At 43.4% G+C, this 23,716-nt stretch overlaps 1 protein-coding gene across 2 annotated transcripts in view; it reads left to right on the top strand.

Moving 5' to 3' along the window:
• The window catches only part of MRE11 (MRE11 double strand break repair nuclease), a 185,239-nt gene that overhangs the window by 47,277 nt on the left and 114,246 nt on the right, over nt 1-23,716 (top strand). For both annotated transcript variants that reach the window (XM_075592499.1, XM_075592500.1), the window contains exons 5-10: nt 1,344-1,458; nt 4,529-4,714; nt 8,527-8,698; nt 14,418-14,498; nt 20,509-20,635; nt 23,483-23,589. In XM_075592499.1, the coding sequence (XP_075448614.1) occupies nt 1,344-1,458; nt 4,529-4,714; nt 8,527-8,698; nt 14,418-14,498; nt 20,509-20,635; nt 23,483-23,589 (788 nt within the window). The remainder of the gene's footprint in view (nt 1-1,343; nt 1,459-4,528; nt 4,715-8,526; nt 8,699-14,417; nt 14,499-20,508; nt 20,636-23,482; nt 23,590-23,716) is intronic.

Below are 23,716 nucleotides of genomic sequence, written 5' to 3' on the forward strand. Positions count from 1 at the left end.
ACAGTGTATTCAGTGCTTTACAAAAGGGGTGTGTGGAGTGGGAGTTAATATAAATGGTGTGGGTAGGTGTGGAAATGTGAGAGATTGTAGCGTAACTAAGTGTGTGTGGATACTATGTGGTCCCTATTGGTGTATAGGGATGGAAAAACAAGGAGTATTAGTACGTGTGAGAGACAGCCGTGTGTGCATACATATAGCACAGTATGTACAGACATGGCCTTTAGCGCTCATGGGAAGAGAGTTCACTTGTGCCAGGAATGACTCATAAAATTTCAATCTCTGTTTAGGCCACCGTTAAGTGTCCCGAACAGTTGCATAAATTTGTATTCATGCAACCGTCTCTCTTTCGGTGTTTTAAGATTACCTTTGAGTAATACTCAAAGGTAATCTTAAAACACCGAAAGAGAGAGAGTAATACTCTCTCTAAAAGTGTGTGTAGATTCTATGTGGGCCCTATTGGTATATAGGGATGGAATTAGAGTATTTGTATGTGTAAGAGGCAGCTGTGTGTGCAATCATATTATTTACATCAGTTATGCACGTATATGACGATTGCAGTACAGTACATGCACCAATAAGTGGGAAAAAGGTAGTGCTTCACTTTAAGTACATTTTCGCTTTACATACATGCTCCGGTCCCATTGCGTACGTTAATGTGGGGTATGCCTGTATATCTATATCTATATATATCTATATATATCTATATATATATATCAGAATTGTAGACCAGCAAATCCACAAAGCAACAAGAATACCAAGAAGTGATCTCATATATGTGCGTGCGTGCGTGCGTGCGTGTGTGTGTGTGTGTGTGTGTGTGTGCGCACACACATAAAGTTCTTCAGTATTAGGTGATACCTTTTTTATTTGGACTAACAATTTATGTCATAGGACAAGCTTTCGAGAGGTTTCCTCTCCTCAGGTCAGCAATACTGAAGAACTAATTTATTCTGCACTATCGCAACTGGACTAACACGGCTATTTCCATTATATATATATATATATATATATATATATATATATATATATATCTCTCAACCCCGTTATAACGCAATCCGTTACAATGCGAATCCGCTTATAACACGGTGCAAGCGTGGCTCCCAATTTTTGTATTCATGAATACTTTACAACACGATTATTGGTATCTTAAATACTTTATTGTACAATGCATACAATTGCACATTATTTCTAACGCGATCCGCTTATAGCGCGATGTGATTCTTTGGATCCCAAGCACAGCGTTATAAGGGGGCAGAGCTGTACAGTATATACACTCACATATGTTACTATTAGTATCTTTGTTTAAATTCTATTTATATTAGCATTGTATTTCTTTTATCCAGGCTCCATCCCAGATGAAAGACTTTATCGAATGTTTGTTAATAAACAAGTCACAATGTTGCGCCCCCGGGAGGATGAGTCCAGCTGGTTTAACATGTTTGTTATTCATCAGAACAGGTAAGGATCTTGTGCAGAGCTTGTAAGCTGGTTGGATTGTCCAAAACATCTGGTCCAGACACGGGTTAGACAGAGCCTTGTCTCATAAGGGTTTTCCATGAAACTATGAAGGTGCAGACCAGGTCTCGATCTGCAACAAACTTTCAGTTACTTCAATAGACATTTACCATGCCCCGGTCTGCATTATTGTATGTATGTATGTATATGTCTATTTATATAGCACCCATAGTGTACTCCGTGCTTGACAGAAAAAGACAATACAGTATAGGACGTTATAATATAGTAAGCGCAACAAACAAAATGAGACTATAGCAAAGGAAATCCCTGCCGCAGGAGTTTACAATCTAAGTGGTATGTTGGGAGAGTTACAGACAGCAGGTGAGGGAATGAGTTCACTGCCGTACATGGCCGTGCTTGGCCACAATGATTGGTAGAAGTGACTATGGGTGTGGGACAGTAGCCATGAGTCTAATCTATTGCAATGCCTTATTTAAGAGGTGAGTTTTAAGCTTTGTCTTAGGGGTGGGGAGAGAAAGCACTTGACTTATACGGAGTGTGCGGGAATTGCACAGGTAAGAAGGGGCAGTGAGGTGGAGAGGAATTATTATTGCAGTATAATGAACAATCCCTGTAGTGAACTCATTTCCAGCAGAAAAAAGATTGTGTGTGGAGTACTGTATAACTGACGCCAAAAAAGAAAAGAAGTGTGTGTGTATATATATGTATGTGTATGTATGTATATATATATATATATATATATATATATCTATATATATATATATATATAGATATATATATATATTACAGTATATATATTACAGTATATATATTACAGTATATATATATATATATATATACAGTGTTCGACAAACCTATACATTTGCTCGCCCCGGGCGAGTGGATTTAACCCCCGGGCGAGTAAATATTGGCCCAAGCAGCACACGTTTGGTACTAGGTGGCGAGTAGATTTTTTTTTGTGGCGAGTAGATTTTTTGGTGATTTGTCAACCACTGTATATAGATATACACTAATTTATCAAGTGTAAAGAATAAACGTGCCCTTTTTCCTGCATTATAATAAGTCAAAGCACACCAGGATTTGAACAAAAATATATATTTTAAAATGTGTTATTTAAGGTAATAATCAGTGGGTCGACTTTTTAGTCCCATAGGACAGCGGTGTGCAAACTGGGGGGGGGGGCGCAAGATTATTCAGGGGGGACGCGGCGGTTGCCGGCATGGCAACGTGACGTCACGTGACCCCGCAACATCATTTGACGCCGGGAGCAAGAGAGGAGGTACGGGAGTGGGGGCGCGAGCAGGGAGGGAAGCAGGATGGGGGGCGCGAGCAGGAAAGATTGCGCAGCGCTGCCGTAGGAGATGTGTGCAGACGTTTAAACCAGGAGTCTGTTTTCCAAAAATAAATGTAGGCTTTATTTCGCCCCAAAGTTTTAACAACAAAAATAGAGGCTTTTCCTAGCAAAAAATGCAGCAGCAAAAAGAACAACTTTCACTAGCAGATTAAAGTCTATATGCGTTTGTAGACATCTGTGCATGGTGCCTGGTGTCCCTATGTATCAAGGACATGCACCTGTGGCCTGCACGGCTTGGCCATCCTTGCCCAAAGAAACCAGAGTCCAGCAGCATAAAGTCCAAGCTTTTCTGAGATCAAAATCTCTCTGTATCTAGGACTTGCAGGTACAGACAGGATGTCCTAGTGTCCCTCTGTATCAAGGACTCGCAGGTACAGACAGGATGTCCTAGTGTCCCTCTGTATCAAGGACTCGCAGGTACAGACAGGATGTCCTAGTGTCCCTCTGTATCAAGGACTCGCAGGTACAGACAGGATGTCCTAGTGTCCCTCTGTATCAAGGACTCACAGGTACAGACAGGATGTCCTAATGTCCCTCTGTATCAAATACACGTCGTACATGCGGTCTGCCCACCCTGGTGTCCCTCTGCATCAAGGACAATGTGGTCTGCCCACCCTGGTGTCCCTCTGTATCAAGGACACATACATGCGGTCTGCCCACCCTGGTGTCCCTCTGTATCAAGGACACATACATGTGGTCTGTACGCAGACCAGGGGTGAGAGAAACGAAGCACTTCCCTTTCCTGCCTTTTAAACCATTGCTACACTCGGGTGGGCCCCTTAGTTGCCCTGCCTTCCTGCAGGCAGGGATTAACTGCTACCTGGTCGACACCCAACAGCTCTATCTGTTGGTTACAGGCTTGACCCTGATGCAGGTCCCAAACAGAGACCTTCATCAGGCATTTGGAAAAAGAACAAATAATACCCAGGTGCATATTTATAGGACAATTGGCACCAACATTGTGAGTACAGGCAGTGTCCTAGACCTGAACATCCGCAGTGACTCCGGAATAGCTGCAGCTTAGCAAAGGATGGTAACAATAATGAAAGCGATCACTAGGTTTTCTGCTATCAGACATCACTCCTGTTGCAGCAGCCTAGCAACCGACAACAAGGAATAAATTCATGCTGGATCCACTTCTCCATTTCTCCTTCACACCATGTCATGGTGCATATTTGTCTTGCATGAAATGCATTCGCTGCAGTTTTCCATGTTTTTAGTATACAGTATATGCCTCAAATATTCAGGTGCCAAAGATGCCAGCAATGCATTGCACCAGCAGTGCTTTACAGGCCTCTCCTGCATCCAATGGGTTAGCCTCTTCTATGCAAGAGGGGAACTGCAACGCCCATGTTAAGGGATTTGTACTACTACAATGAAGCTGTGGGCAGTGTGTTGCAGACCCTTCTGGCAATGGAGGTGTTAATCATGTCCCTTATGAATAGAACTCAATATTGCAGACTGGTGTCTACATGAGATGTTCGGGGCTATGATCAGTCTTCATGGCTGCTAGTAAGACACTTCTTTATTTATTTTATTTTTTATAAGTAACCTGAATTGTGTGAGTGTTCTACAAACTCGGACCTCTGTCTGTGTCTTGGGTTCGGTTGGTGCAAGTTCAGGACCCCTGGACTTGCCTCGGCCTGCACTGCTTTTTTGCGTGTTTCGCTCTAAACTGTTTTCCTTTTCTTGCAACAGGAGCAAGCATGGAGCCACTAATTATATCCCTGAGCAGTTTTTGGATGAATTCCTAGACTTAATAATTTGGGGCCATGAGCACGAGTGTAAGATAGCACCGGCGAGAAATGAACAGCAGCTTTTCTACGTCTCCCAGCCAGGAAGCTCCGTGGCAACTTCACTTTCACCCGGAGAGGCTGTAAAGAAGTAAGTTTCATTTTAAATATGTTTCTGTTTTTTTATTTTGTTTTTTTTACTTTTTTTACTCCTGTTATCTTCTTGGTGATTATAATTACTACAGTATTTAGTGCTGCTGATATCTAATATAACAGAATGGACACAGTCCCTCCCTCAATGAGATTTCAATGTAGTTTAAACCTGACATGGAAAAGCAGATCCACAACATATTGAATAGGGCCACAATATAGATACAGTCAGATTCATCCCACCCTGCGCTGCTCTTGGAGCGGGTGAGCCGCGGCCCAAGTGTGACCTGATCACAGAGCAAGGGGGGGAATTGACCTATCAGGATTAACACAGCGGGAGTCCCTGCTTCTGAATGCGACTCCCGCTGCGTTAACCTGACCGCCACCAGTCTGGAGGAGCTGCGCAGTGAGAGCAGGCAGAAGCGGTCCCTCTCTCTGCACAGCTCTAAAAGGCTATCGTGCTGTTTTTATTATTATTATTATTATTAGTATCACAGAGAAAAGGAAACCTAGTATGCAAGCACTCAATCACAGCTGAATGTATAGTGAATGTGTTAAAATACGCATCTTTGCCACAGATCACTAACATTATTGCAAGCTACATACATATGTTCTGACCCAGTCCCTAAGGGGACCGGACGGTATCTCAACAGTGGCCCCTTGACGGCCCCATTCCTATATTTATAGGTAGCTATATCCATAGCAATAGATCCCGAACATCTATTAGGGATCTCCTTACGTTTCATCAACTTAACACACCTGAGTTAAGTTACCAATGACAGTCACGTACTGTTTGACATACATTTTATTTTAACCCCCCTTTTTTTATTTATTGGTATAAATAAAGTATTTTAACACATTCACTATACATTCAGCTGTGATTGAGTGCTTGCACACTAGGTTTCCTTTTCTCTGTGATACTATCTTGTCCCTACCTAGTAAGCACCTCACATTGGTTTCATTATTCAGCTGTTGCGGGTGTTCCTTGTAGTATTATTATTATTATTATTGTTATTACATAGGATTGAAGCAGGGGGTCTCCGGAGCTGAATCACATTAATGTAGGCAGAATTAAGGGATAGTGTCCCTATAAACGGGTCTCAGCTGACTCAGAGCAAAGTGTATGCAGACTAATGATAATGACCTCTGTGATCAAGGTATAAGAGCAAATATAAGTGCTGGGGAAATGCAGATAAACCATGTGTAATGGTACATGAAGTGGTATATGTGTACTGATGGCGTTGTGTGGCTAGCTCAGGTCTCCATATATGCCATAAAGTCCCCAAACAAGTTCCAACAGAACCAAAAAGTACATACCAAAGATGATCTTCGTTTCAGTGAGATTCCCCTTTTACAGCACAGCTCTTTCCTTGTAGTGGGTGCTTCACGTCCATAGAAGTACAGAGAAAAGTAGTCCCAAGGGGGGCACAGGCGGAGCACTGCCAAATCAATGAGGGAGAAAGGGGGCTGCATCCAGTAGTATTAAAAATATATTTATTGAGTGGTCAAAGCAAGAACATAAACACTTTTACGCGTTTCGGTAATTGCGTCCCTTTCTCAAAAAGAGAAAGGGACGCAATTCCCGAAACGCGTAAAAGTGTTTATGTTCTTGCTTTGACCACTCAATAAATATATTTTTAATACTACTGGATGCAGCCCCCTTTCTCCCTCATTGATTTGGCAGTGCTCCGCCTGTGCCCCCCTTGGGACTACTTTTCTCTGAATCACATTAATGTCAGGTCCTGGGACCCCCAGCTTCCCGAGGTACAGGCCTCCGTATCGGGTGCCGGTATCTCCTGCAAATGTAATTCTCCCGCGTCACGACCTCACAGCAATTATCTGTGTCCTTCCAGCCAAGGGTGTAAGTTCTCTTCTCACACAGTTTGTTGTTTTTCTGGTACATCTTGGTACAGGGAGGCTTCTGTTTGTTTGGCGAGTGGTAAAGAAGCAGGTGTGGTCATAGCCATTATGCTAAATGTAGCCCCCCTCTATTTATGGTATTCAGTGGCCCTCCTGCTTACCTGAAGATATTTGTTTGCTACCGTTGATACACCAGTCTGAAGTGGAAGGCTATGTGTACGGGTGCTGGGGCCTCCTTGTATTCCTTCGGCATGGTATACCATCTGTGAGCTACATCAGGGGTGCTCAACCCCAGTCCTCAAGCCTCCCCACCAGGTCAGATTTTCAGGGTTTCCCAGGCTCAGCACAGGTGGCTCAATCAGAGGCTCAGTTGAAATTGAGCCACTTGTGCTGAAGAAGCGACTGATTGGGCCACCTGTGCTGAAGCTGAGATATCCTGATGGCTTAGGACTGGAGTTGAGCCCCCCTGATCTACATGTATATGATCCCTTACGATCCTCTGCGGAGATACCACGTGCTACTAGTTGGAGACGGATATACACACTTATATGATGGTATGTGTGCTTAGAAACACGTAAGTGCATTGTTTTTGTTCCCTTTTAGGTTGTTACCATAAAGAAAATAGTGGTAGTGCTGTGAAGAGCTATGTACATTAATGGCGCTATATAAATGAAGATATACATAAAAACATCATTTTGTGTTTGTTTTTTGTTGTTGTTTCTAAGTGAACTTGGCTGTGGGTGCTGCTGAAGCAACATTAGCTCTCCGTGTGTAGCTGCAGGGCTCTCGTCCAGAGATTTGTCTCTATTCTGTGTGCCTAGAGTTTTCACTGCTTCGTTATATTAAATGGTCTGTAAGAATAGTTCCTCATTTTGCTGCCATAGGGGCCTGTGTCGCAAATGGTTAACATAGAAGTAAAAAAAAATGTAAAGTGTACCTATTCATTTTCCCCTTTTATTTAACCCCTACACTGCCAGAGGTTCTTGCAGAGCACTACTTAGTTTATTACAAAGCTCTTCACCATTGCAGGGGTAAAGAATCACAGGGAGAATAACAATACAGTGTTGATGCATTTTTTATTTAAATGGTTACTGTGGTGTGCTGTACTTTTCAATTTAATGGTGACATTCTGTTGTATTTAACCTTGAGAAAAACAGTGTTTCGTATTGCATATTTCACTTGCTCACTTTGATATAAATGAGATTAGTTGATCTCTGCAATGGGCCTAATGCAATATTGGGTAACTTGAGAACCACAGAGTGCGGTAAAATGATTTGGAGAGCCAATACACTTGTCAGAGGCTACAGGCCAGTTATGGTTTCAAGGTGTCCTAGTTCTTGAGGACCTGAAGGTGATGATTGGGGAGGGCGGCTTGAGTGAGTTTTCTTATTAGGATAGTCATGTGAATTAATATTGCATTAGCTTCCACTACATGTTAAGTGAAGAACTACTTGCAGTGCATGTCCTTCGCTCCTGCAAAGCCCCTCCATCTTGTACCTTATTGATACTGTCCATGTGTTTGAACAATGTGTTTTAGCCTGGGCTTACTTTCTCTTTCTTGATCAGTACAATTGTGCAAACCATTGATCATTTTAGTGGCAGAACTGGACACAATAATGCTAACTTTATTTCATATAGCACATTTCTATCAATGGGACTCAAAGCGCGTCACAATTACAGTATAGTACACAGCATTGTACATAGGAATTGTTAGACACAGATGCCCAGATGAGTTTACAATCTATATGCCCGAGGCACAGGGAGATAAAGGGACTATTTCAAGGTCACAAGGAGCTGACACCAGGAATTGAACAATACATAATGAAGACCCTAGAAAAGGGGGACAGATCTGTTTTTTTTTGTGTACAGTATTTCACTACCTGTCCCAGGATTAAGTGATCCTTCTAGAAAATGTGTACATGGCGTTCCTCTAGCCCCTTATCTTTATTCTAGGCACGTGGGCTTATTGAGAATTAAAGGGAAGAAAATGAACATGCAGAAGATCCCCCTGCAGACAGTGCGCCAATTCTTCATCGAAGATCTGGTCTTAGCGGATTGCCCAGACATATTCAACCCGGACAATCCAAAAGTGACACAAGACATAGAAAGCTTTTGCAACGAGAAGGTAATTATTCATTCAGCCAACGGTTGAACAGGTGAGTGCTTTCAGAAGCTCTCCCTTTAAAAGACCTGTGATTCGTGGGACATAGCTTGACGCTGCAGCTCTGTTTGCTTTCTTAGAAATTAGCAAGGTAAAGATATTAGATTTTTTGTAAAGATTTCTTAATTGCAAATGCCATGAACTGAATATTTCTGTTTACTTCTCAAGTCAGCCTGAGAGGTGTACATGCAATTTACAGCTGTATCCAGATTAACAGTCCCCACTCCCGGGAGACGCCGCAGGGACGCATACCTGCGCACATATCCACGCACACATACATCAATACAAATATACATATACATCAACACTCATTTACACAGGCACACATGCAAATACATACGCACGCACTTAGATGCCCATGTATACACAGACATAGATACAGACATAGACACTCATGTAGCGGTACACAAAAACACTAAGTACATATATCCTCTTACTTCCACAGACATTCATGCAGACAAATACATTATATATGCATGTTACATACGTAACCGTCATACATAAGTGCACATGAATATATGTGGTCACTCATGCATATACATACATAGGAGTCCATTGCTTCACATATGTAGCCCATGGTATACACATACATTATATATTCACATTGTGCAGTGCATATTACATCCATACATAGGGGTATATTCATGTACGTACAGGCACTTATGCATACATATATATGCATACATTTGATATACATATATACTTAATTGCCCATATTTATATTTACATAAACACTTGTCTATGTACAGTAGTAATGTGTGTGCTTATGCATGTAAAAAAACAAAACATGTATTTGAGCCCTGAGGGGACCTCGCAGGCAGCCACTACTTCCCTGTCTCCCTGGGGTGAGGTTGGGAGGAGAACTGTTGAATCAGCATTTACCACACAGCTCTACAGCAGCAATGGCTCCCTCTTGTGATCAGGATCTTAAGAGTGGCATTTTGTTCAAAGAAAGTACCCGGGCGCTATCTCTTTAAGGTGTACAGTATGTAGGATATTGTAAGTGGATGGAGAAGAAAAAAGGGATGTAATACAGCCTTAAGATAATTTTCTTCAGATGTCCTCGTGTGACTCGGAACCCCAAAAGGATCTATCCAGGACCCTTGATGACAATGGAACACAAGAAAAATGGGGGAGCACAATGTGAGGGAGGGTAAGTAGGTGGTATGTCTTCTTTGACTGGTGATCAATGTGGTGAAAACACCTCTATTGAAACATCAGTATATGTAACAGACTCCGTGAATGGGAGGTGAGCATACAGTGGTTTATGTATGAAGGTGGAGAAAATGAGTAAATAACTTACACGGCCTTGTGTAAGTTCTATCCCATCAAGGTTTTTTTAGCTTCCGAATCTTCTTAGGGTGTAGATCTTCCCTCCGTCTGTTCTTCTTTTCTCGCTGTGTTTTCAATAGTCTTCTTTCGAGAAGTTCCTCTGTGATTTTCCTCTCATGAAAATGAAAAGGTGATTAGATCAATGTATGTAGGCAACAACTGCGATATAGGAGGGGGTGATGAGGCAATATATTATTGCAATCTAATAGTATAGTATGTCACTCACACGGGCTGATGTGAGTGTTCTCCTATCACGGTATTTTGATATCTCCCGTATCAAATGTAGGAGCAGGACTTCAGATATTTTATCTGTAAGTGTCTTGCAATATGATTGCAAATAAAATAGAAAGGTTTGACCTTAGGGTCACCTGATGGTTGAGGTGAGAGGGAATATGGAATAATGTAAATATAACAAAATACTCACACAGGCCAGTGTGAGTACACACTGGTAGAAGTTTCTTTCTGCTTCTATTTTCTCTTTCTTGATTCTCTTTGCTGCTGATAGAATGTAAACTATGGGACACTAAGGTCTATGGGGGGTAAAATCTTTATTAAAACGAACAGCAATAAACAAACTAAATGTGGTGGCACAGATAAAAATTATGGAATGGGGTAAAACAAAAGCAACTACTTGCTTCTGGGGGAATGATAAAACACAGGGAGAAGCTCGGTGGTAGGTGGTAGGGGGTCTCTCATTGATCAATGGGAGGCGCATGCTCTATCTACTAGAGCAGGCCTGCCCAACTCGTAATGTGAGAAGGGCCGAACTGCTCCAAGGAAAAAAAATTTGGGCCGCACGGTTGAAATCATCACCATCATCATCATCATCATCATCTCTCCTCCAGCACCTCTCATCATCATCATCATCCTCCTCATATCTCCCCCAGAACCCCTCACTATCAATCTTTACGATACTCCCCATCTATCTCTCATACCCCCATCTCTCCCCCTCACCCACACACATAATACTCCCCCTCCACATCAAACACACAATACCCCCCTCCACATCAAACATACAATATCCCCCTCTACATCCCCCCCAGCCCATTCCATGTCAGCACCCCCCCCACAAGTCAGCATCCCCCCCATGTCTCTCTTCCCTCAATATGACACTCTCTCCCCCTCCCCTTAATGACACTCTCTCCCCTCCCCTCAATATGACACACTCTCCCCTCAATATGACACTCTTTCCCCCTCCCCTCAATATGACACTCTTTCCCCCTCCCCTCAATATGACACTCTCTCCCCCCCTGCAACTCACATCACACCCTCCCCCTGCAACTCACATCACTCTCACCCTCCCCTGCAACTCACATCACTCTCTCCCCCCCCCTGCAACTCACATCAGTATCTCCCCCCCCTGCAACTCACATCAGTATCTCCCCCCCCCTGCACCTCACATCACTCTCTCCCCCCCCTGCACCTCACATCACTCTCTCCCCCCTGCACCTCACATCACTCTCTCCCCCCCCTGCACCTCACTTCCTCCTCTCTGCCCCTCACATGTCAGCAGCCCAGCCCCCCCTCACATGTCAGCAGCCCACCCCCTCACATGTCAGCAGCCCACCCCCCTCACATGTCAGCAGCCCACCCCCCTCACATGTCAGCAGCCCACCCCCCCTCACATGTCAGCAGCCCACCCCCCTCACATGTCAGCAGCCCACCCCCCTCACATGTCAGCAGCCTACCCCCCCTCACATGTCAGCAGCCCACCCCCCCTCACATGTCAGCAGCCCACCCCCCCTCACATGTCAGCAGCCCACCCCCCCTCACATGTCAGCAGCCCACCCCCCCACCAGCCCATTTTTCACACCCACCCCCGCCCACCAGCCCGTTTTTCACACCCCCCCCACCAGCCCGTTTTTCACACCCACCCCCCCAACAGCCCGTTTTTCACATACACACACACACACAGACACACACACACACACACACACACACAGACACACAGACACACACACAGACACACAGACACACACACACACACACACACACACACACACACACACACACACACACACACACACACACACACACACACACACACACACACACACACACACACACACACACCCCACCACACCCCACACACACCACACACCACACACCACACCCCACACCCCACACCCCACACACCACACACCACACACCACACACCACACACCACACACACCACACACCACACACACCACACCACACACCTCTCTTAGATCAACTCAGCACATCCTCTCTCCCCGGTACTATGCCCTGCCCCCGGCATGCTCTGACCTCCAACCCGCCCCCCGGCATCCTGCTATTGAAGAAAAAAAAACACACGGCTGCCGCATCTTCCTTATGCTGCTGCTGCCCCCGCACACCGCAAAACCCGGGGGCTGGGAGGGAGAGGAAGGGGGCTGGGAGGGAGAGGAAGGGGGCTGGGAGGGAGAGGAAGGGGGCTGGGAGGGAGAGGAAGGGAGGAGGGATGAATCGCAGCCATTTTTTTAAACTTTTTTTTTTTTTTAAATTTATTTAATTAACTGGCGCCCGGCCAGAGTCATCGCGGGCTGCACAGAGAGGCCAGACGGGCCGCATGCGGCCCGCGGGCCGTATGTTGTGCAGACCTGTATTAGAGGATATACACACGTCAATTCAAAATTTTAAAACTTTATCACAAAAGGGACATCATAACAGATGCGCACTCAACTCCCTGTAAGATGCGCACGCACCAATCAAGATGACGGCGCCCAGTCGCGGCAAGAATCAGTAATTGATTGTAGCAAGACCGGAATTGGCTGCCGAGTGTATAAAACAACTAGCACCCAGTCATCCAATATCCATTGAGCCTGAGGAAGCCCTGTATAGGGCGAAACGCGTAGCTCTCCACTTGGGACAGTTTTTGCAGTTCACAGCCAGAGACAAGAGGCGAAGTTGTAGCTCTCCATCCGGATGCGGAGAGAGAGACCCCCTACCACCTACCACCGAGCTTCTCCCTGTGTTTTATCATTCCCCCAGAAGCAAGCAGTTGCTTTTGTTTTACCCCATTCCATAATTTTTATTTGTGCCACCACATTTAGTTTGTTTATTGCTGTTCGTTTTAATAAAGATTTTACCCCCCATAGACCTTAGTGTCCCATAGTTTACATTCTATCAGCAGCAAAGAGAATCAAGAAAGAGAAAATAGAAGCAGAAAGAAACTTCTACCAGTGTGTACTCACACTGGCCTGTGTGAGTATTTTGTTATATTTACATTATTCCATATTCCCTCTCACCTCAACCATCAGGTGACCCTAAGGTCAAACCTTTCTATTTTATTTGCAATCATATTGCAAGACACTTACAGATAAAATATCTGAAGTCCTGCTCCTACATTTGATACGGGAGATATCAAAATACCGTGATAGGAGAACACTCACATCAGCCCGTGTGAGTGACATACTATACTATTAGATTGCAATAATATATTGCCTCATCACCCCCTCCTATATCGCAGTTGTTGCCTACATACATTGATCTAATCACCTTTTCATTTTCATGAGAGGAAAATCACAGAGGAACTTCTCGAAAGAAGACTATTGAAAACACAGCGAGAAAAGAAGAACAGACGGAGGGAAGATCTACACCCTAAGAAGATTCGGAAGCTAAAGAAACCTTGATGGGATAGAACTTACACAAGGCCGTGTAAGTTATTTACTCATTTTCTCCACCTTCATACATAAACCACTGTATGCTCACCTCCCATTCACGGAGTCTGTTACATATACTGATGTTTCAATAGAGGTGTTTTCACCACATTGATCACCAGTCAAAGAAGACATACCACCTACTTACCCTCCCTCACATTGTGCTCCCCCATTTTTCTTGTGTTCTTAAGAGTGGCAACCAGAGGGAGCTAAGTTCAGCGTGCTTGTTTACCCGATGTCCATGTTGCCGGTAAACATGCAGTGCTGTGGCACCTGCAGCATCTTCCGGCGCGAGCATGCGGTAAAGGGTTCCTCTTCTGCATATCCAAGTAACCCAAACTACTTTGTAATATTGCAACTAAGGGATAACGAGGGTTTGTATTCTAACTTTTTATAATGTGAAACCCTTAAAATGTTTTTGCCAGCTATTTTTATAAGATCGACCCTTCAACCCCATTCATTGCAGTGCCGTTGACGGCAAAAGGGTTAAGGGTGCATTACCCCTGCATGACTCGCCCTACCCTGAAAATGAATGTACTGCAATACAAAACAGGGTATAGCCGCACCCTCCCCGGTGGCTGCATCTTTTCTACTTAAAGTACAATGGCGAGGAAAATGATTGTGTGGGACTAGTGGCCGGGGCAGTGAGCGGCTGGACAACCTGCCCGGTAAATAATAACGTTTTCTTTCAGATAGAAACAATGCTGGAAACCGCTGAACGGGAGCGCCTGGGAAATTCTCACCAGCCGGATAAACCCCTGATACGATTACGTGTAAGCATGTGACACATTCTTATAATTCATTCTCTGTGGATATTATCACTGTTGGCAAATGAAACCATTGTCAGGTGCATGAGTTCTGAAATCACGCAGAGCCTGGAACTGTAGTGATTAATCTTGGAAGAGTCCTACTGAATACAAAAAGGTAGATAGAAGCAACCAAAAGACACCTAATTGCACTATCCTTGTTAGCAGACACTCTCTACCCAATTAGGGTGACTATTTGACTATTAGAGCCTGTAATGAGGATCCATACCCACCAGTCCGCCGTGACCTCTCTTGATTGTTTTAATTGATTTTATTGTTGATACATTTGTGTGTATATATATACTAATAAAAGATTTTAGTTTCTATACTCACTGAGGGTGGCCATATGGGAAATTAGAACCCATGGATTGAATTCTTACGGCCATACCCCATTTCCTCATTCTGTCGATATAGAGTGCAGTTAGGTGTCTTTTGGTTGCTTCTATCAACCTTTTTGTATACATTTGCCAATTATCCCTTGTGCACCCGATTGATTTGACTTTATTTATGTGTAATAGGTGAGCAGTGGATAACACCCCTTCCAAAGAGTACTATTGAACCCACAAACACATTGCTCTCACACAGATTCATAGAGACATTTGGCTGGATGTTTTCACCTCACACAGGACACGTGACCGTGGAAACCTATTAATGCAGCAATGCCTTCTGCTACTCAGACCTTTGTTTGTAAGGCAGCTGAATCAGGGGTTTGCGAATGTAAGAGTCCTAATCCTACAGTGCTTTCTGTTTGCTCTCCTCCAAGATGGCCACATAGCATTTTCCTGCATCCTACATGTGAGCCAATCATTGCCATCTTCCTCTCTGCAGAGATTTGTAAGCTCCTGAGAATGCAGGAACATTTGATGTTGGTATGTAGGGATCTGGGGGCTGTGAAGTGGTAATACAGGTGCGATCCTTCACTTTCATTGTATTGCAACCTACCGCGTAGTTACATTCAACAGATCAAAAAAAACAGTTAATGTGGTATTTAAATACCCAGCAAAATCTTACAGAGGGGTAAAGGTACCATTGACATACATTTATAAACCCATCTCAAAGCCGTACTTGCCAGGAGAAATTTGTAGCACCCACAATAACATTTATAGGACAGCTTAAAAAGTTGCCAAATGAATCAGTATGGATAGTACTTAGTTTTTCCATCATGTAACCCCTCGTCCTTCTGTATTCTCGTCTTGACTCTACGGAAGGCCAGTTATACGATATTTTTTTCAGGGCTTTTATGTTCAAGTCCCAGTAAGTACCAGTTGATTGCCATGTCTGTGATGTTGAAAATCTTTTTCCGCCTTTTTGGTAACTTTTCTCAAAATGTAATCAAAACATTTCTATTTTCCGCTTGTGCTATCTCTATACGATATAACAATACTAAATATCTCGTTGTATTCCTACATAGTCCCCTAAAACCGCAGCTTCTTGTCTAAGTTCTCCTTAGGGCTGTTATATACAGCATGCGGCTGTGAGTGCCTATGCGAACGCGCGTGCACGTGCCGCATGCTTTTCATAAGTATACTGTGTTGAGTGTGTGTGTGTGTGTGTTTATGTGTAATTTATTATTTATTAAAAAAACAAAACATTATTATTAGACTTGTGCAGGCACACACACACACACACACACACACACACACACGCACACACGCACACATACATATATACATATATACATACATACATTCAGCGCTGGTAGCGGCGTGAAAAGATGATTTTCCTCATCTTTGCCGCTGTCTGTCGGCTCCCCGCTCCCTGCCGTGCGCGCGTGGCCCTTATATAGAAAGGCTGACTAACGTCAGCCAACTAAAATTCCGTGCGCACGGCGTAGCACGCGCCCGGCACTATAGAACGTGCCTTAGACATCTTCATACAATGCATAGCTGCAACTCGGAAGCTCAGATGATTTGAGGAAAAAATAAAAATAATGTAGTATTTCCAGTGATAAAGGAATATCCCATATAGTGCACTGACTTTCAAAGTGGTGTGATGAGAATACACAGTTGGTGGTATTGGTCCACCTGGCCTTGAATCTTGCGTTTAGTACATCACAATGTCCTTTATGGTGCTGCTATCCTTAGGTTAAATTGGTTGATTGAGCCACCTGTGCTGAAGCAGGGATATCTTTAAAACCTGACCTGTTGGTGGCCCTTGAGGACTGGCGTTGGCCACTCCTGGTATAGGGCGGTCACAGCAGTGTGGAATTTTAGGGCTTGTAGCCTTTTAACACTTAAATAGGGTTGAGATCATTTATAAAGTCTGTATTGCTCATAGTCATGTATTTTGTCTGCTCAACATATTCATTATTACTTATTGCCATTATGTTTGTGTGTAACATTCGATAAACCCTTCGATATAACCTTCACTGTTCAGAAATTGAAACTAACGTAAAGAGCCTGTCGAACAGATGGCTCTTGGGATGATTGAGTCATCCAGCGGTCCCCAACCTTTTCGGCACCAGGGACCGGTTTCGTGGAAGACAATTTTTTCACGGACAGGGGGGGTTGGTTTCGGGATGATTCAAGCACATTACATTTATTGTGCACTTTATTTCTATTATTATTACATTGTAATATATAATGAAATAATTATACAACTCACCATAATGCAGAATCAGTGGGAGCCCTGAGCTTGTTTTCCTTCATTTTGGCTAGGGTTAGCTTGTGGGCTTACCAAAACTGTGACTGAGACAAGTGCGCAGTGCGGTAAAGAGGCGCGGACTAAAATAAGTGTCGGATTCTGACTTCTCGTAAGGAGCGCGCAACCTAGATCCCTCGCATGCGCAGTTTACAGCAGGGTTCGCGCTCCTATGAGAATCTAATGCTGCCGCTGATCTGACAGGAGGCTGAGCTCAGGCGGTAATGCGAGCGATGGCGAGCGGCTGTAATTACAGATGAAGCTTCGCTCGCTCGCCCACCGCTCACCTCCTGCTGTGCGGACCGGTTCGGCCCGTGGGTTGGGGACCCCTGATCTAGACAACACACAATGAACCCTTTTCTTTTCAGTTTTTCTCATAACTTTCTAGCCTTTACTTACATGTGAGTAGAGAAGGTAGGAATACTCCTCATCCAAACCTTATTCATCTTTGTATAGTTTGAAGTAATAATAATAAAAAAAATAATAATAAAAAAAGAATTGAAGGACTTCAATGTTCTGTTATTCAATAAGACACAAGGATTTACAAGCGAGGAACCGCAAAATAGCAGAATTCCTAAAAAGCTATTTATTGTTTTTCACTTGAGGATAATTGAAAAAGCAAACAGGAGAATGGAAATGTTTCCCTTTGCTAAACAATGGTTGAAATGTATTGGATTAGATTTTTTTGTGGGTACTGTATTTCATGCACCCCACAGGGGGTCCTTCTCGCCTACCCCAAGTATAGGCTTATACCAAATGTTACATTTTTACTTGATAGTCCCTACCTAGGGGCTTAACTTTATTTGTCCCCACCTGTCCTACCTGAAGACTGTATAACTATTATTCTTTCTGCAGAAAGTATAGTCTCGCATTCCCCTGTGTCTGTCACCCACAGCTAGAAAGCATAACCACGTATATCTTTGTCGATGATAAATATTTTCCTCCTGTACAGTACCTTGTCGGGGTTGTTTGAAAGTACCTGTTGTAAGAGCCAGGACACATGGCTTTTGCTGCAGAATTTGCCCTGATGAATTTCCTGGCAGTATGTTACTGGTTTCCCCTCCTCTGCACCTCCCATTATTAGTAATAACACCTGAAGTACAGATGATCATTTTAAGAAATCCATACTGTTGCCACTGCTCCTCATATGAGTGATTAAAACCAGGTGAAGAGCAACACTTCACATTTTGCAGGGTTTGGATTATAAAATAGTCGGATGGTGCTGCATCGCTTTCTAACTGGTTAAAGAACTGATTTAGTCATTACTGTATTTTAAAAAATATTTTTTTTTTTTTTTTTTTTTAACTGAATACGGATATTTATCAACTTGAATTGACCGAGTTTTGTTTAATACGGTGCATGGCTTCAGGAGCTTGTCAAGACAATTCCAGCTTCTAGATCTTCCACCCCGAACCAAACGCCAGCACTGTAGGCAGCTGCCTAATGTGGGATACCTGTATACATCCTGTTGTATGAAGAGCTTTTAAAACATCAGAGGCTTGGTGGGAGATGTGACAAAGTATGTTGAAAACGTAAATCTAATTTAATTCTCTTTGCCTTTTTGTTTTCTGTGTGAAGAGAGACTGGTTGGACCCTGGGAAGAAGTGGCTGTGTTTTTTATGTCTTGGGTAGGACAGTTTCAGGGTGGTATAGTTATTGCAAGTCTCTGTAGTACACGCTTTTCTTTTCCACGGACCTTCTGCTTAACCTCATCAGTTCTGAGAACAGGGATGTTGAAGCTAAGGCGGCGCTTATGGCGATGTCGCGGCAAAACAAATGCATTGCCGCCGTCGCGTGCGCTTATAATAGGAGCGACGGATTGGTCATCTCTGTTTGATTTCCCACCGGCCGTCGCCTGACCGCCGAGTCGCCGTCGTTGGCTTTATTTTTTTAGAAAAAGCTAATAAGAAAAGAACCTATATAAACCGACGCCGATCCCAGCATGGCGCCGTCGTTACCTTGTAACTATATAGGATATCTTGCCATATTAGAGCGACTTGCTATAGTCGCTTTTACGCCTTGATTTAGGCTTGTTACTAGGTATGCTTGAGGATTTCTTGGCATTCCTTTACCCTACGTGCATCTTTTTCTTTTATATTTCCAATTTTTGCTTATCTTTCGGTTTTTTTTTTTCAAAATGTTTTTGAGCTGGTCCTGCTGTTTGTATTCCTAAGGGATAAACCAATAAATATCCCATTCGGAAGTGGGACTGTGCTGCGTAATATGTTGTCACATTACAGGCAGTCCTCGGTTATCCGGCACAATGCGTTACTCAAAATGGCGTTGGATAGCGAAACGTTGTAAAGCGAAACACGTTTTCCCATAGGAACAATGTTTAAATGAAAGGTTCCGTTCCTGAAGGCATTTTTAATGCTAAAATACACCAAATATTTTACGCAGGCAATAAGATATGCAGCACACACATAAATTATATAGTGCATATACTGTATTATATATATAAAATACAACATGATATATAATATAATATAAAAATATAATATATAGTATAATATATATTATATACACATAAACAACTTTGCAACGCGTTGTAAGAGTGTTGGATAAGCCGTTTTGGCGTTGTAAAAATGAACATAGGTATTCATTGCATAGTGTTGGATAAGCCATTCGTGGTAAAATGAAGCGTTGTAAAACGAGGACTGCCTGTATATGTAAAAGCGAAGTGAAGGCAGCACCTGAAGCTTTCTGTATAGCTCAGGCCAACTAGAAGTGTTCTATTCAGTGTATGACAGTGCAAAGCGTGCTGTGAATGTGAACACGCAAGATGGCGGATGCCATGGGTAACAGCACCACACACAGAACTAAACGCGGGAAAAAGACAGGGAGACTCTGCTTTCAGTCTATCAACATGTCGCCATCCATAATACAGTATAAATAAATGTACCTGCAGTAGGGAGACCGTGACGGTAAGTGCACTTGGTACCACTCTGTTGTCGTTAGTGGTTTCCATGCATTTGAAATCCTCTTTTATAAACTGGTGTTTTTAATGTAGAGTGCAGCGAGCCTGATTGAATACTGATGGGAACATTGCCCTCGTGTGGAAGTGTCTCAAAATAATGCCTTTCTGTAATGTTAATAAAAACAAAATGTTTTCAGAAGTGTTTGTGTAACGTCTGTCTTGTTAAAAAGTCGACGCAAGTTTTGAGTGGTCTGTATTTACTGTTCTACGATTACATAATGGCTTTGCATGTTAAAGCTGGAGGTATGAGATGCTTTCTGCGAGTAAAGGTAAATGCAGAAATGGCTGCAGTTAATGGTTATTTTTTTAATTCACATAACTATTCAGTCCTGACGTTGTCTTTTCCTAACTGTGGCTTAGGTTGACTACTCTGGCGGTTTTGAGCCCTTCAACACCCTACGGTTCAGCCAGAAGTTTGTGGACCGGACTGCCAATCCCAAAGATATAATACACTTCTTCCGACATAAAGAACAAAAGGAAAAAAAAGGTAAGCGTTCTTCGTAGAGCTGTAACTCATTTCGGGTCCTGTTCAATATCCGCTGAAAAATCAGTTTCAAAGAGAAAAAATGTGGTCCTTCCTTAAACCCCCCAAACAAAAAGCAAATGATTTTTCTGTTTAATTATTTTTTTTTAAGATATGCCTAAAAAATGCATAGGAAAACAGTGTGTCTGGCTATCTATGCGGAGTCCGATCTATTTGCATGTAAAATAGCCACTAGGTATAAATACCCTTTTGGATCTATGTTGTGCAGCTCTATATTGTGTTGCACAGTACATGACACTAGCACAGGGGCGGGCAAATCCAGTCCTCAAGACCCCCCCCTCCCCCCCCACCCCAAGAGGTACGTTTTTCAGGATATCTCTGCTTCAGCACACGAAGACTGCACCACCCATGCTGAAGCAGGGATATCCTGAAAACCTGACCTGTTGGTGGCCCTTAGGACTGGAGTTGCCCACCCCCTGTGCTAGCACAATGATTCTATGCACTTACTGTAAAAGTTTGTTACAGCAGTAATCCCTCCTTCCAAATCCTCCTTGGTTTTTATGGTTTTGAGAGGGGTTTGTAGAGAGCTCATGAGCTGAACCCCATTATTTTCAGCTCTGGGGACCTGCTGGTTCCCGAGATACATACTCAGTGTTTCTCATGCATGTGCCGCGACCCTCTGCCAAGGGTGCAATGGCCCCTGGGGGAAATACAGTATACTGCTGCAGCTGTGGGCAACTCCAGTCCTCAAGGGCCACCAACAGGTCAGGTTTTAGGGATATCCCTGTGTGGGAAGTATGATATTTTTGTATTATTAATATTATGTATTACTATAAGAAAACAAAAATGACAAAGCTGCACCCCAATAAATAAAGGAAAAATACTGGCAACAACCGGTGCTCCTGGTTCAGGGACAACTGCCAATGGATCCTAAGATAGTGAAGAACTGATGATCCAGGGCACAATGCGGATTTCCAAAAAGATTTAATTAATCAAATAGCACAGCGACCGGCACCACTTGAGAAAGTTCTCTGTGATGGACGAAACGTCGTATTTGGTGCTATTTGATTAATTAAATATTTTTGAAAATCCGCATTGTGCCCTGGGACATCAGTTCTTTACTATAAGAAAAGCCATGTTTTGTGTGACTGTATTCTGGGTAGTAGTAGAATAGACCTTTGAAAGGAGTTTGTTTTTTTTCCTTCTCTGAACTTTGTCGCCTTTATAATAGCTGACGCTGTGCTTATTTTCCTCAGGTGGGCCCCTCGAGTTCTTATCTGTTAATTCTATCTTTGTAGAGTTAGGCAAGAGATATATATTTAGCCGTTAGCCTTGAAGGGGTACAATGAGATTGCCAGACATAAGTATTCTTTTGTGTTTAGTCTGCTAGAATATATATACTGTATATAGCAAATGTATAACCAATAATGACATGAAATTATGCATGCCCGCCCTCTTTTTGGGGTATAAAATAGTTCAAAACAGTCTATCTCAGCAGTGCCATTTGTGTTAGTCAGACAACAATGTTTGATTCGTATTAAATGCACTCTTGCAAGCGGCCGCTGCAATAAAGTTTCTCAACAGATTGCTTTTGCCTAAATAATAATAAGTGTGACCTGAGTTTTTCCACGACACCTGCTTCCGCACATGCGGCTCAATCAGTGGCTATGTAGCAGGTTTTTATCCTTAAAACCTGACTTGCTGGTGGTCCTTGAGGACTGGAGTTGCCCACCCCTGCTCTGCCGCCTGCTCTGCCGGTACTTCCTGAACTATCTGCCGACTGCAAAGCTGCGATCCGCCTCTACTCTTTCTCAGCCCGATAGTGGGGAGAAAGGAAAGGCGGTGTGATGGCTTTGTGTGGGGAGGGGGACGGGCAGTTGTTTAAGTCAATGTAGGTGAGGTGTGTGTGCGCATGAGGATAGGGCGTGTGCGTATGAGAAGAGGGTAATATATGTTTGGGGGGTGAGTGGTCTGTATGTGTGGGGGAAGGGGAGTAGGGTGTGTGTATGTGACGATGCTCGTCTCGAATCAGGAGGTGGACCCGCAGGGCTGAGATAGGAATGCAGAATACCCGACCAGAGCCCAGGGACAGAGTCCTGTTAGAGTATTCGTAGTCGGTAAGCAGGCAGGGGTCAGGGCAGATGCCAGGTGACAGGCAAAGGTCAGGGCAGGCGGAAGTCAGCGAGGCCGGGGTCATGGTCCGGGCTCAGCAACAGGGATCCCAAATAAGCGAAAGGGTAATAAAGCTGGCTGCCGGTACCCAAAAAATGGCCACAGTGAGCAGAAAGGGCAATAGAGACAGAAGGCCTTGACCGTAGTGAAAACCCGGCACGGATCAAGCAGAATCCTTACAGTGTATGGAGTGTGAGGGAAGCAGGGTTAGTAATAGAAAGGGCATGTGTGCTATATGAGAAGAGGGGCATGTGAATGGGGAGAAAAAGGGTGAGTATGAAATGTGAGAGAGGGTGAATGTGGAGTGTGTAAGAAGGGGTGGGTTTGTACATGCGAGGATAGTGAGTGTGGTGCGTCTGAGTGAGGTCTGATGAGCAGGGGTACCTTTAAGATTTAAAATATCCTTTTGGCAGCCATTTTGTTTCCCCTGGAGGGAGATTTAAATCTGGTAATTTCATTGGTAAGTATCTCGGAAACAGGGTAGTCCCCGGAGCTGAACATAAAGCAGTTAACAAAGAGTTGTGGGGTTTGCTGCTTACAAGTGCAAGTATATAAAATGGCATTTTGAAGGTCACATATGACTTCTGCGATTCTTTTTTTCTTTCTTCTACATTGGTTGTTTGAAGCATTTCTTTTTGTATGTATGAGATTTTTTAACAACTTTGCGTTTGATTCCAGATGTTGTAGCAATTAATTTTGGTAAAATTGACAGCAGACCTGCTTCAGATGGGACAACGCTGAGGGTGGAGGACCTTGTGAAGCAGTATTTTCAGACCGCTGAGAAGGTAAATACATTTTGATTGAAATATAGTTCTGGTTGAACAGATTGCAGGTATCAGTCTGTTACTAAATGGGACTGGAAAAGCTTTGAGATGGGAAAGAGTGTTAACCATAATATTCTTAGAACTGGAG

Source organism: Ascaphus truei, chromosome 3 (assembly GCF_040206685.1).
Source record: "Ascaphus truei isolate aAscTru1 chromosome 3, aAscTru1.hap1, whole genome shotgun sequence".
Taxonomy (NCBI): domain Eukaryota; kingdom Metazoa; phylum Chordata; class Amphibia; order Anura; family Ascaphidae; genus Ascaphus; species Ascaphus truei.